Here is a 14,097-nt window from a genome sequence, read left to right on the forward strand (position 1 = left end):
GGGCTCATTTGTTTCATTTCTCCCCAGGGTTGCAGCCTGGAAAGTGAGTTGTTTTTCTCCCCACCGGCTGCAAGTAGCCCTGTTTGTCTTTCTCTCCCTTCCTGTTTACTCGCTGCCATCAGACGGGCTTTGATGTGTGTTTGCTGCTGGACATCCATGGGAGAGGAGGCATTCTCTCCCAGCGGGAAGGCAAAGACACTTTCCCCTGTGCACTCACAACACGCTGGGGAGCAAAAGGGGGTGACATCGTGCTGCTCACCCAGCTTGCACTGCACTGCAGCCAGACGTGTGCACGTGCAGACAGCACCCAGCAGCCCTGCGTGGTGCATGGGCACGGCTGGCACGTTTCAAAGTCCACGTGCATCTCAGAGCACAGCTCAGCCATGCATGGAGTGGATGCTGTGCTGGAGGGGCAGCGGGGTGCCAGCAGTGTCCCCTTCTTAAAGTCCCCACATTTCAGCCCTGCAGGACAGGCGTTTCCTCCAGGCTGTGAGTCACTGCTCTGAGAAGAGCCGCTGCATGGGAATGGCTTTGATCCACAGCTTGCTGGCTCTGGGGAGGTTTCACACCTCTGTGCTGGCTGTTCCCAGCCGCTGCCTTCCCAGCCTGTGCTGGGGGGTGCAGCACACGGTGGGGCCTGGGCACTGCTTCAGGGCATGGGGACCATCCTGGGTGTGGGGATGGGGAGAAGCCCCGTGAGTGGAACAGGGAGCTGAACCTGGAGAGCACAGGGCAAGGGACAGCACAGAGTGCCCTCAGTGGTGTTCCTCTGCGATGACTCTATCCTGCCCCATGGCTGCTGAGTGAGCAAAAGGATTTTGGTTTTTCTTGGTTTCTTTATTTTTCAGCGTAATCCTCTAGTAAATCCACAACCATTTCCCAGGATATAAATCACTCATCTATGGTTGCCCATACGGTGGCAGAGGACCCCGAGGCCTCTCCAAACCCTTCAGCTCTGGCTGCAGCACCATGAGCTCCGTGGCACCAGCAGATGAGCACCCTGCATGGATGCAGCATCACAGGGCTGCGTCCTCATGGCACCCATCCCTGTGTGCAGGGCTTTGGTGGACGGCAGAGCCCTGTGATAGTGTGGCTGCCTGGGGAAGGAAGGGAGTAGAAGGAACCGGCTATTGTGCTTGGCCCCTCTCCAGGAGGTGTTTGTGCTCAAGGTCAGAGCTGGGTGGGAAGCGTTCCCTGGTGGTGGCCCAGCACACGTGTGGCCATGCTGCATGCAGCAGTGCCCCGTGCCTGGCGCTGCGGCAGCACAGGGGATGGATGTGTGGTCGTTTTCATCCATGTTTTAGAGGGAAAGGAGCTGCTTTGCAGCCACTCTGCAAAATGAAACCTTGATATTTTCCCGTTTCCACCCGGAAGGACAGAAGGGATGTTGGGAGCTATCGGGGTGATGCCAGCACCACGTGGTGGTCCAGGAGCACCGCACTGGGTTCATGCCTGGGCATGTGTGCACAGAGCTGCGCTCAGGCTTTCACTGCTGCAAGGAATGCTTTTCAGTTATTAAAGACAAATATCACGGAAGGCCCAATCCTGGCTCCTTCATGCAGGTGAGCACTTTCTCAGCTAAGACGTACGGCGCAGTTTGCTTTAGCAGAAGGGTCAGAGGCACGAGGGAGGGATGCAGGAGTGTTTCGGAGGTGGCACTGTGGAGCCAGGTGCTGGACACACTCCGTCACAGCAGCTCCACAAACCCTCTCCCAGTCTGCCTCTGTTTACACAACAGAGAATGTTTCAGTTGTTTTATGGAGGCGGATAAGAGCAGCGCTGGGGACAGGAGGCCAGGGCTGGGCTGAGGCTCGTGCACAACACCTGCTCTCCCTCCCGGCCCATAAAGGCATTTCATTCCAAACACGGCACAGATTTTATAGTGCAATAGCTTGGCAGCACCTTTTACCAGGGTACACTCGGTGCGGGGAGGTCTGCTGCCCTGGGACGTCTCCTTGCCTGTTGCTGATCCCACACAGACTGTTCCTGTGCCCACATTGCACACAGAAAAACAGTGCCCAGGAGCAGCATTATAACAGCAGCAGTCCCAGTGGCCACAAGTACAAAGAGCTGCAGGGAGCCAGGCAGGATGAACCCACAGCGCTGGGGCAGGTGGTGTCATGCAGTCCTAGAGCCACGAAGGCTGGAAAAGCCCTCTCAGATCCCCAAGCCCACCCCCCCACCGTGCCCACTGACCGCAGCCCTCAGTGCCACTTCTCTGTGGTTCTGGAACACCCCCAGTGTCTGGGCTGCCCCGCTCCCTGCTCACCCTGTGCCAGTGCACCACTGCTCTTTCTGAGAAGAAGTTGCTGCCAGCACCCAGCTGGACTGTCCCCACGTCCCCATGTGCCACCATCGGGCCCCTGAGGAGCTGCTGGTGCAGCTGCAGCACCGCCCATTCCAATTCCTTCACTCAGCTCTTTGAGGGGAAAAAAACACGAAAACAACCAAATCAGGCTTTATCCCATTCTTGCAAACCCTCCTTTCTCCAGATCCCCCGGGAACTGCAGCATAATCCCATTATGAGGCAGTTTGGGTTTTCCATCACCATCCCTACAACCGGCAGCATCTTCCTCTGCCAACACTGCGGGATGATGCACCCACTTCCATTCACACCTCATTCCTAACATTGCTCTCCTTCTCCCCAAGGACAGCAGCACTGCACACACCGCTCCCCAACCCCCCACACCATGCAGGGCCCCTTCTGCCACCCTCCCCATGGGCTCTGCATCCATTGCACCGGGCGCAGAAGCAAAAACATCCATGGTGGTGATAAAGAGATGCAAGTGTCACAGAGGAGCTCTCACACCGCTTACCGGGGCGGTCGGCAGAGTGTTGGTTGTGTTTAACAGGCATTTGCCATTAAAAAACGCCTGTTTTTATTTAAATAGCCCCGGGCACATTTCTCGCTAAACCAACTTTCCCACGCCAGCCCAGCTCTCTAACTCTGCTTTTTGGCAATTTTTTTTCCCTGAGCTGTCAAGGCAAAATATATATAAGAACGCTGCTCTCGCTCGGGTTTTTTTTTCCAGCCCCTGGAGACATGAAAATAATTTACAGATGTGCGTTACCTGTTTGTGTTTGTACCAAGTTTTGCTCCGTGGACGTAATTTTCTTAGCTTGCAGTAACAAAAAAATATTCCCAGAGTTTCACTCGTTTAATTTGGACTTATTAAAACTTTTAAACATGTGCGGAGGTTTCGGGTTTTTACATCACTAATCACATGGACGCACGCCAAGATTTCTATTAAAGCCTTTTATGAACACTGTTTTTAAAAGGCTCTGAAACCCCCGTTGCATTTAACCCCTGAAACCGCTCCAACTGAGAAACTTGCACTGGGTTGATGTCACATCCACCTCGTATTGCAAAAAGATGTGAGGCGTGCGTGGGGTTCTGCCTCCTTCCTTCCTTCCCCTCTGCTGCAGGAGTCCCTGCAGGAGCAACGGGTTGGCAGTGGGACAGCACAGAGGTGGCTCAGGGTGCAGCTGGGGCTGGCACAGAGGGCACCAGGGCCACAAAGCTGCGTGTGTCCAGGTTGGGTCCTGCCCCGTGCCATCACCCCGAGGCGCATGGTGCTGCCACTGCATCCATATACAGTGGCCAATGCCACCTCCCCACTTGTCCCCAGTTTGGCACAGGGCACAGTGGGGACCCTGGTGGCCACCTGCCCATGGGCTTTTCTGTAGATGTGGGGAAGGAAACGCAGCACGGTGAGAGGTTCTGCACGCAGAGAACAAGTCCGGGCAAAGCGAGGTTGCTGCAGCAGGAGGGAGAAAGGGGCAAGATGAGGGGAGCAGAGAACAGATCCCCATGGCCAGAGGGTGGTGGAACTTCCAGGGGCCACTGCACGTCTCCAGTGGAGGTGACACAGTCTGGTGGCACAGAGATATCGCTCAGCCAAGGCTGCATCCCACTGCACAGCCACTGCAGGGGGTGGGACAGGGGTACCCACTTCCCAAGGGTGCAAAATATCTGGGCAGGTGGGCATTACACCAAATTCCTTCACTGTTTTGCATCTGCTTACTCTGCCCCTGTCCTGCAGCAATGCAGCAAAGCAAAGCACGTGGCCCTGGGATGCTCTGAAATCCTTCACAGCTCTCAGCATCACCCAGCCCCCATGGCCCCACGCCCCCCAGCCCCCAGTGGGCACCCCAGAGCCCGGCCTGTTCCCATGTGGGAAGAAGGAGAAGGAGCAGAATGAGGGAGTGCTGCAGGGCTCGCAGCTTTGATCTAATGAGCAGACTCTGCCCTTCGGTTTGTTTAATCGTTTCACACTTGCTCTGGAAATAATTTACAGCAGGAAGCAGTGGGATAGCACCATGGCATGAGCTGGGATGAACGCAGAGCTGGTGCGGGGGTGCCCTGCGATGGGGGGCACAGGTGGGGCAGCCCCTCTCCATCAGCCCAGCACCAACCCCACCGCCTCTTCCTCTTCCAGTGCTTGGAGTCCCACGCATCCCCACACACAGATAGGAGTTTCAAGCCTCGATTTTGGTTGCTGAAGTCACAACCTGGTTCCAATTTGCTGCCACTGTGATGGGAACTATGCAAACTGCATGGGGTGACCCCATGGGGGGAGCGATGCTGGCAGCACAGGGGGCTGCCCCCAGGCCCAGGACACAGCTGGGTTTTGGGTGGGACATGCCCATGCTCCCATCCTGCAGGATCCAGGGCAGTGCTGGGGGCTGGAGGTGGAGGCACTGGGACCTGCACCACGGGCAGGAGCTGCACACGCCTGGAGCTCCCGGGGCTGCATGGCAGGGCTGGCTGCTCGTCTCCCCTCGTGCATTTGTTTGTTTGGTTGTTGCTGCAGCACATGGGCCGGGCTCTGCCCCGAGTTCAGGAGCTCACAGCACAACACAGCAGCACCCCGCCTGGCCTACAGGTGGGAAACATCTCAGCAGTCCCATACGCACCTGCACTGGGTCAGAGGTGCAGTGCACTGTGGTGGGGGGGATCGCACCCCTGTTGGGGTGCTGCGACCTGTGGGGCTGGAGAGGCTGCACAGGAGCTGCAAGAGGTTGTGAAAGGGCCTGGGATGGGGCTGCACAGAGGCTGTGGGCTCTACTGGGATTGGGGGGGGGGTTGTACTGGGGGTACGTAGGGACTGCATGGGGGGAGTCCAATGGGGGGCTGCATAGGGGTGTCTGGGGCTGCTTGGAGAATCCGAAGCTGTCTGGGGGCTACGCAAGAGTTACACGGGGGGGCTGTATAGGGGGTCCAGGGCTGTCTGGGAGAGGTACACGGAGAGGCTCCGTAAGGGTGTCAGGAGCAACTACCCAGGGACTGCAAAGCGGTGCTCGGAGCCGCAGCGAGCCATGAAGGTCTGCACACAGCTATCCAGAACCGCACAGGAGCCGCAACTACGACCGCACCGGAGCGTCCAGAGCTGCTTTGTGGCCGTGGGGGGGGGGAGAGTGGGCTCCCACCCAGCGCTGCCCCCCGCGCCGTGCAGGGAGGGGCGTCCCGCTCCGTCCCATCCCGCGCCGCTCCGCGCCGTCCCGCCCCGCGCCGTCCCGCCCCCCCTCCGCCCTCCGCCCGGCCCGGCCCGGCCCGCGGGGGCTGAGCGGCCGCGGGAGGCGCCGGCGCTCGGAGTCGCTGCGCTCGGCGTTGGGGCGCGGTGTGTTCGGGGCTCCCGGCGCGCGCCGCACGGCTCCGGTTCCGCTCGGTTCCGCTCGGTTCGAGCCGGCTCGGCCGGCGACCTCCGGATCTATGCGGCTGTGAGCGGCGGGAGCAGAAAGGGATGAAACGGCTCTTGGCCACGGGGCTCCTGCTGGCCCTGCTGCCCGCCCCGACGCGAGGTGAGGCCCCGGCCCGGCTCCGGCAGGAAGTTTGCCGGCGGAGCGAGGCGAGGCGAGGCGAGGCGGTGCTCCGCTCCGCTCGGAGGCGGCGGGGGGTCCGCGGGAAGCGGAGCGCGGGGCCGCCGGGAGGGTCCGGAACTCGGAGTGCCGCGGGGGGAGCGGGCTGGAAAACGGGGACGGAACTTTGGAGTTCGGCACCGCGGGGTTCGCGTGCGGAGAACCGAGCGGAGGGGGACCGGGGTCGGTGATCCGGGACCGCCGCGGGGAGCGGAGCCGTCGGGGAGCGGAGCGAGGCGCTGCGGGCGGGCGGAGCTCGGGGTCGCGGTAGCGGGGCGCGGAGCCGTCGGGGGTCCCCTGTGCTCGGTACTGAGGGCTGTAGGGGGTCGCGGTGCCCGGTTCTGAGGATTGTGAGGGGTCTCGGAGCTCCGTACCGAAGACTGCGGGGCCCCCCTGTGCTCGGCACTGCGGGCTGTGTGGATCCCGGAGTTCGGCACGAAGCTCGGTTGCACGGAGGTGCGCACAGCGGCCGCGCTCGTGCTGTTGTTCCGCGAGAGTTTTTGACCGTTTTGCAAATTTTTCTCGGTTTCCTGTTTCTTGAAAAGTCAGCCGGGTGCCCCTCGGCCCCCCTCCTGAACAACCGCCCCTCACCCCCCCCTCCGCCTCCCCGGCATCGGCCCCGGGGCGGATCCGTGTGCAGAGCCGCAAAGTGCAAAGCTGCCATCGGGGGCCGAAGGGGGGTGGGGGGGTGGGCAGTGGGGCCGCCCCGGCGGGCCGGGCAGAGCTAGAGCCTCTTGGGACGCTGTTTGTAGGGGCAGAGCGAGGCCCTCTCCCCGCTCCGTCTGACGGGGCCGCTCCGCCGCCGTCGGGGGGAGGTTCGGTTCGAGCTGCGGCTCTGCGACGTTGTGTTCACTCAGCGTGAAACTGCTTTGGCTGCACCGAGAGCGGCAGAAGAAGGGGAAGAGTGAGCTGGGGGGGAAATCGGAAGCGATTCTGGTACTTTTCAGCGAGTTGCTGTGGTAACTGAGCAGAATCCGGCTCCGAGGGCCAGACAATGAAACCTTTACTCATAGCAAGTTGTGCCGAGCCACTCATTTCGGGACTGAGCTCGTGGCAGCCCACGGGCCCGCGGGTAGATGTTTTTTCCCAAATGGTATTTGTCACTCAGATGCCCTACCCGGTGCTTCTCCCCATCCGCCCTCCTGCTCTGGAAGGCACAGCCCACTCCCAGGACCACCCCAGGTTACCTTTAGGTCGCTCCTTTCCTCATTGGGGCAGGGTAGTCCTGCCCATTCCCATGGTCCCTGTGAGCCCATCCCCACAATGGGGTGCAGACCCCCGGGCTCTGAGCTGTGCCTGATGCTCTCCTTCTGTTCACAGGTGTGCGGTGCACGCAGCTGGCCGAATCCTGCCTCAACGGGGGCAAGTGTGAAACTTTCCTCAATGGGACAGAAGTGTGCCAGTAAGTATGGAGGAGCAGGAGGATTTCCATCTCCCTCAGCCGAAGCATTGATGTGACTGTTGACTTTGCTTTGAAGGCTCTGGATTTAATAGGACGAAATGCGTTTTCATTCCTTGAGTGGCAGGAATAACCTGCTCGTGTAGGAGTCGCCGCGGGTTTGGCAGGACTGGGCTTTGTTCCTGGCTGGGTGGAAAAACATGGGCAGAGGGCCACGTTTTGCTGGTGTTAACCCATCAGAGTGCCCCGCTGATGGAGCGGGAGGGAGGGACAACCCGGGGGGAGGGGGGGTGGGAGGGCTGTCTGTCTGTCTGTCTGTCTTCCAACCCCCCCCTTCCTGGCCCCATAGCGTTGCCCTCCAGTCCCTGGTAGCTGGTGCTACAGTTTCCAGGGCATCTCCAATAAGTATCCAGGGATGGTTGTGTTGTGTGGGTGTCCATCCATGGGGCAGTGCCCGCAGCGCCACGCTGCCGCCCGTGCCCGCTACTGGCACGGGGTGTTCTCAGGGCTGATGGTGGGGAAGCGGATGTGTAAAGCCTTGGGTCCCTTTGAAGGACCACCCGACCCACCGCAGTGATGGCCGATTCAGTCCGGGCTCCCAGGGAACAATAACCCAGAGAAATGAATAAGAGTGCAGTTCCCTTTTTAAAACTATTCCATAAAAGAAATCTGAATGGGCAAGGCTCTGCTTTCCGGCCAGATTTCCCCTCTGCCTGTTAAACATGGGCTGAGCTGAGAGCGGGCTGGGAGACGTTCCCACCCACCCCAAGTTTCCCAATAGGAAGTTCTCGGCGAAGGAACCCGAAGGCATTTCCAACCCCGACCTGTTGAATGGCACTTCTCCTTGACAATGCCTGCTGCTTTTCTGCAGCTCTGGGTGCCGTTACTCTGCCCGCAGCGCCCAGGCAGCCCCCACCCCCTCCTCCAAGCGGAGCCCCCCAAAGCCTTTGGTTGAAAATAAATCAGCAAATCAATCAGGCACATGAGCAATTTAATGGACAAAGGCTGGGTCCCTTTGTGAGCCACTAATGAATGCACGCCACTTTTTTTTTGCACAGAAGCCCTTACCAACGCTTGACGCTCTAAATCTTGTTTTCTTTCATTCAAAGAGCGACAGCTGGGATTCGGTCGAAATTCGGCAGCTATTGTTAAGGGAGGCAGATTAATGCTGTGTGACTAATCATGTATGGCTTCCCAGAATGCCCAACCCTCCGCCCCCTCCCCAACCTTACACCCCTCCTTTTCCTTGTGGTCATTCTTTCCTTTTTTTCCCCTTAAGTCTCTGCAACTCCTGATTTACATTTCATGTGCAGATGGTGATGGAATCTAATTAGGTCTGATGCGTGCGAGCTCCGTTTGGGGGAGAAGCCTCCAGAGTAGCTCAGGTTGCTGGGTTTTCAGGAGATAAAGTTAACTTTGGGGAATTCTATCACTGGGAGCTGTGAACAGCCTGGCTGCAGGCACCAGGGCAGCTTTGTAGGTCCGTGTGAGCTCATTTCACAGTAAGCTATGGGGTTGGATGGGAGGATATTAGGGACGCAGGCAGCCTGGGCAAGGTGCAGCTTTCCCAGGTGCCCGACAGCAGCCTGCAAAGTGCTCTTTTTGCACTTGTTTGAGTATCTCTTCACCTGGAGCTCCATTTCCAAGCTCCATTTCCAAGCTCCTCAAACAAAGCAAAGCCAACGGCGCAGATAGCACTGCAGGAAGGCTGGCACTGCCCCTGGCGCCAGCGTGCAATGCCGTGTGCTGGCTGCTGGCCACCTCTCTGCTCGGCCTGGCACTTCACTGACTCCGGCCATAAAGCCCCATTGTGCCGTCCCCACAAATCCAATTAGAAAGTGGAGTGAAATGAATCGTGTCCGAGGGGACGCTGCTCGAGTGGCCGCGCGGGGCAGAGCCGGCTCTGATAACTGCACGCCCCATTATCAGCCCTGGTAGGGAAAGGAAACCACCGGTGTGCAGTGAGGAGCACTGTAAGCCTTTATTATTTCCCAGTGCTGGGGGCGTGCAGCTCTCAGGGCCTTATCTTGCTTGTCCCGGCTTGGGTTTGGGGCTCCCACTGAACTCAGCATTGGAGGGCTCTGCCTGAGCCCCTAAGAGCTGCCTGCCTCCCCCCCCCCCCTTGGCAGGAGCAGCGGTGCAGTTTTGGGGTGCATCATCCCACACATAGCGTTGGCACAGACCCACAGCCCCCAGAGGTCTGGCCCTGGGGATGGGCCTGGCAGCCGTGGTGCTCTTAGGTTTTGTGGTATTGCTTGGCATAGTGGCACTCCCCTCTGACTGAGACGTTTTCCCAGACAAAATGAGAAGGTTTTCCAAAACGAAATCATCTGGATTTGTAGTGGTAGCTGCTAATTACACTGCTGGATCACTGTCTCTGCCCGGCATCCCTGCAATGAGTGGGGCTGATTTTAGGCTGCTGTGCTACGTGACTGTCGTTCCCAGGGCCTCCCTTGCTGCAGCAGGTAGAAGCAGATTGCATGGGAGGGGGCTGCATGGGAGCCCTGCCCCAGCTGGTCCTTTCCCACTTGCATTGCCCTGTTCAAGTCAGCAGAGGATCTGGGTCAGCACTGCTGCCCAGAGGAGCAAAACTGCAGAGGAAAAGAGTAAGTTAAATTAATCTCTGTGCTTGCACTGAAAAAGGAAAAAGATGGGTTTGCCAGTGTGCTTCCTCTGCTGCCAGGGAGTGGGGTGAGCACGCTGGGCTGGGTGCACTGAGGGGAGCACTCAGAGGGAACCACAGCAGCAAGAGATGAGTTGTTCAGCTCAGAACCCTCTCTGCAGCCACGCAGGAAGGCTGAGGAGTGATGTGAGCCCCACAGCACGCTGTGCCCTCCGAGTCACTGACTGCTCAGTCATTGTTATCTCACTGCAAAGGGCGGAAGTTTCCTTCTGCTTTGGTTTTTTGTTGTTTTTTTTTTTTTTCTCTGTCTCTCATGTGCTTTAACTCAACGTTATTTCCATGAAATAATAACAAAGAAAAAACCACCGTCTCCGTGCTGGAGAGGAAGAGGGTGGAGTGCTGAACAATTGGGCAGAGGAAGCCCTGAGAGCGGTGGAGGAGCAGTGATTCAGCCATGGGGAGAGCTCTCCATGGCGGCTGCAGCCTGAGCTCATTGGGAAAGAGCAAAGTGGGGATGGGTAAGAGGGGAGATTGGAGCACAGAGGGGAGATTGGAGCACAGAGCACCACCTGCTGCACTTCTAACTGAGGAACTCACTGTTGGGGTCACCAGGACAGCGGTGTTTTGGCTTTTTTCTAGAAGGATCTGCCTGCATCCCTCCTTTCTATGGCATCTCTGTGGTTATTGCTGATTCAGGTGGTGTCGCCGACCCCATCACTCACTTTGTGTTCTGATAGTTTGCTGATTTCTGTTTGGATATATGTGACAAACTTTGTGTCGGTCTGGAGGGGATGGGGTCTCCGTGCTGGCTGCAATCCCCTGCATTCAGTATGGCTGTTCCCTGCAGGACCCATTAGTTCCAGCCCAGGTTCCACCCCTGGGGTGGTGATGGTTTATTGTATGCAGCATGTAGCTGACACGTATCTATGACCACACGGCCAAGCTGTTCCCCAATTAAGGGCAGTTAGCATGGTTTAAAATAACATTGTTTGGAAATCAACTCGCTCTTTCCAGGCCTGGAGGTGTGGTGACCCTCGTTTTGCTCGTGTTTGTAGGTGTCCTGAGTGCTGTACATGAGTGGAATGTGAAATTTATAGAGTATCAGTGTATTTAACAAGGGAGTAGCCTCGAGGTGCAGTTACCACGAGCTGGTAAGTGCCGGATGGAGAGTTCTCTGTGGCTAATGTAGCTCCAGACATTGAGGTTTCATACTGTGTATTGGAGTGGAAGAGACATGGGATGTGCCTTGGAAGCCCACGCAGAGGGGTTTTGCTGAGTCCTGGCACCTCACTGGGCTTAGGATGACCCCATCCATCTGTCTGTGCCCATAGGGGGCTGGCTGCCATTTTACCATCCTTTACTTTAATTCCCATCCTCCAGCCAGGCTACACAACTGCAAAGGTGTGAGCTTGGATGTCAGCTCCTTGGGGTGCTCTTTGGGATTGGCCTCCATGGGTGCTGGTGGCAGCAAGTCTGTGCCACCCCCAGCACAAGTGCCCTGAGCCATGGGTGCTGCGTTGGGTCCTCACCAGACCAGGGCTGAACTCACGCTTTGGTCTGGGACAAATCTGCTGCACTTTGTATTGGCCAGAGGCACTGCTGAGCAGCATGTGGGCTGAGCAGCAGGAATGCTCTCTTGCATGGAGGCTTCTAGGAGCAGACACTGTGTGGGTCTGTAGTGTGTGATGCTGGGAAGTCTTTGCAGCATCCCAGATTGTGGCAGCTCCCACCTGCAGCTCGAGCCCCAGGACAGTGAGCCATGGCACCTGGTGACATCTGCTCCAGGCTTTCACCCATCACCTCTTCCCCTTCCCCCACAGCAGGCTGGAGTTAATATTGGAAAAGCCAGTTAAAGTTTAGGCTGTGGTTATTAGGCCCTCTCACATTTCCAGCAAAGGGAGCAGAGTTGCATTTTAATGGGAAACTTTCACGCTCAGTCAAGTTGCAAAAATTTATTTGCGTGCAAGTCATTTTCTTTTAACAAGTTTTCACCCTAATTCCCTTCCCCGAGATCTGAAATTAATGGTATTTATATGGGAAATGGATTTATTAAGTTGTAATGATGCCATAACGTCACCCTTCTTTCATGGATGGGGCAGGCTGCAGGTGAGCAGCCAGGTGATAGTGGGCCGGTGTGCTGCGTGGGGCAGCCTCTGCCCTTGGGTTTGGGGCCACCAGGCCACGTGTGGGCCACCAGAGTCAGGCTGGGGCTGCAGGGCTGAGCCTTGCTTCTCCTCCTTGGCTCTGCACATTGTGGGATGCTCTGTGGGATGCTCTGTGCCCACCTACAGCCATTCCCAAGGGACCAGTGAAAGGCTTTGGCACTGGAGCTCTTCCAGCTGCTCTGTCCCGTTTCCCTTTGCCAATGGATGAGTTGTCCCAGTGGGGACCCCAAGGGCCGTGTGATATCTCTGCTCGGGGGCTGCGTCTTCCTGAAGGTGCCGTGATTTATTTTAAGGTGAGAATTAACCCTCGTATGCGTGAATCCTCACCGCTTCAGTGCTCCCACCGTGCTGTGCATCCTTGCACGGAGGGAGCAAGAAAAAAATAGACTCTTCCAAAGGTTTTTATAGCAGCTGGAGCACCGGGTCGCTGCCCTCGGGTGGGTGGAGGAATGCAGCTCCGGCTTGCGCCCATCGGTCTGCAGAGCCCCGCGTGCCGGCTGCAGGGCAGCTGGGAGAGTGACCCAGTTTGGGGGGGCCTTCCCCAGCCCCCGGCCCCTATTAAAATGTTAGACACAGATCTGGGAGTCAAAAGGCAGGGTGACAGACGGCCCTTTCACAGGGCCTGCTGCTCCCCTTGTAAAGGGGTTTCTATGGGACGCAGGGCAGGAATGCGGGCGCCGGGCGGAGGGCAGTGCCGGCCCCATTGTCTGCGCTGCTCCGTGGGGCTGCGTGTTGACACAGGGATTTCTGCTGGGCAAGGTGTCGGGGCAGCACCATCCCGGCCTCCCTGGCTGAGCTCAGCAGCAGTGCTGGCCTTGGGGCCTCGTCATCCTGCTTGGGGTGCTTCAAGCCTACGGGGCATCGCTTCCAAGGGGGTTTGTTGCCGGTGGCTGATTTACAGAGCTTTGCTTTGCTTTAGTGTGAGGGGGTTGGATCTGTGGCTGTCTGTCCATCCCCCTCCTCGCCTGCTGTCTGTCTGCTGCAGCGCAATGGCTTTGGCTTTCAGTGGGTTTTGTGCTGCAGGGGCTCCACGAAACGCCCCTCTCCTCCTATTTATAAATATCAGAGCTAAATTTAGGTTGTTTAAACTCTTGGTAGCTGCTCAGATCCTAATCTCAGGTTTTCTTTTCAGGATTAGGAAAGCGAGATAGAAAGCCCGCGTGTGTTCCTGGGGGAGTTCTCCATATATGGGGATCAGGGAGCACAGTGTTTAACCAAAACGTGGTTTGGGGTGGAAAAAAAAAGTCAGAGTTCATTCGTCATTGCTCCAAGAGTGGGCAGCACTGGCACAGCTGCACTGGGGCTGCTGGGGTCACCGTCCCTGGAGGTGATGTGGCACTGAGGGATGTGACAGTGGGCTTGGGGTGGGCTTGGGGATCTGAGAGGGCTCTTCCAGCCTTAGTGCTTGTGTGATAACTGAGCTCCTTGCGGAGGAGGAGCTGAATGTGTCCACCAAGAGTGACTGTGATGAGCAGAGCCCAGCCCCACAAACAATGGGGCTGTGTGGATTTACACCAGCAGAGGATATAAAAAGCATCAGCTGGGGGGAAAAAAACTTGAGTGCCCATTGTTGAGGGTGGGAATGGAGTGAGTTCTGTCTTGGTCTCTTCCTTAGCCATCTTTCATGTTCATTGTGAGTGAAGCTCCATAGAAAAGCAGCTCCTTCCCAGGTAGCTGCTTACCACCGTGGTGAATAGCCCAGCCACTCTGCTTACTAATGGGATTATATTGTTTTTCATTACAATGGGAACTTCGATTCCCAAACTGTCCTAACTACTGTCTGCTGAAGGAGCAGAGCTGTGTTTTTGCTCTCTGCTCAGCATTGGTCAGAGGACCGATGGCTGCAGCACCGCTCAGTCCTTGAGCACGTCCAGCTTTGGGAATTCCGTGTGTTTCTCTCCAGATGAAAGTCTGGGTCTTAAAATCTCAATTAGATGGCTTGGGCTAGGTCAAAACCGAAATGGAATAAAAAAAAAAAACACATCAAAGCATTGGGATTGCAGCATGCTTTTTTTTTTTTTTTTTTTAATTAAACGAGACGGTAGATCTGC

The 14,097-nt window shown here is 57.2% G+C and overlaps 1 protein-coding gene across 2 annotated transcripts in view; it reads left to right on the top strand.

Annotated features, from left to right (window-relative positions):
- The first annotated feature begins 5,568 nt into the window (after positions 1 to 5,568).
- The window catches only part of NOTCH1 (notch receptor 1), a 33,609-nt gene continuing 25,080 nt past the window's right edge, over positions 5,569 to 14,097 (top strand). For both annotated transcript variants that reach the window (XM_031601845.2, XM_031601846.2), the window contains exons 1-2: positions 5,569 to 5,802; positions 7,180 to 7,261. In XM_031601845.2, the coding sequence (XP_031457705.2) occupies positions 5,745 to 5,802; positions 7,180 to 7,261 (140 nt within the window). In that variant the 5' untranslated portion in view covers positions 5,569 to 5,744. The remainder of the gene's footprint in view (positions 5,803 to 7,179; positions 7,262 to 14,097) is intronic.

The sequence above is a fragment of the Phasianus colchicus genome, chromosome 19, assembly GCF_987193195.1.
Source record: "Phasianus colchicus chromosome 19, bPhaCol1.hap1.1, whole genome shotgun sequence".
NCBI lineage: Eukaryota > Metazoa > Chordata > Aves > Galliformes > Phasianidae > Phasianus > Phasianus colchicus.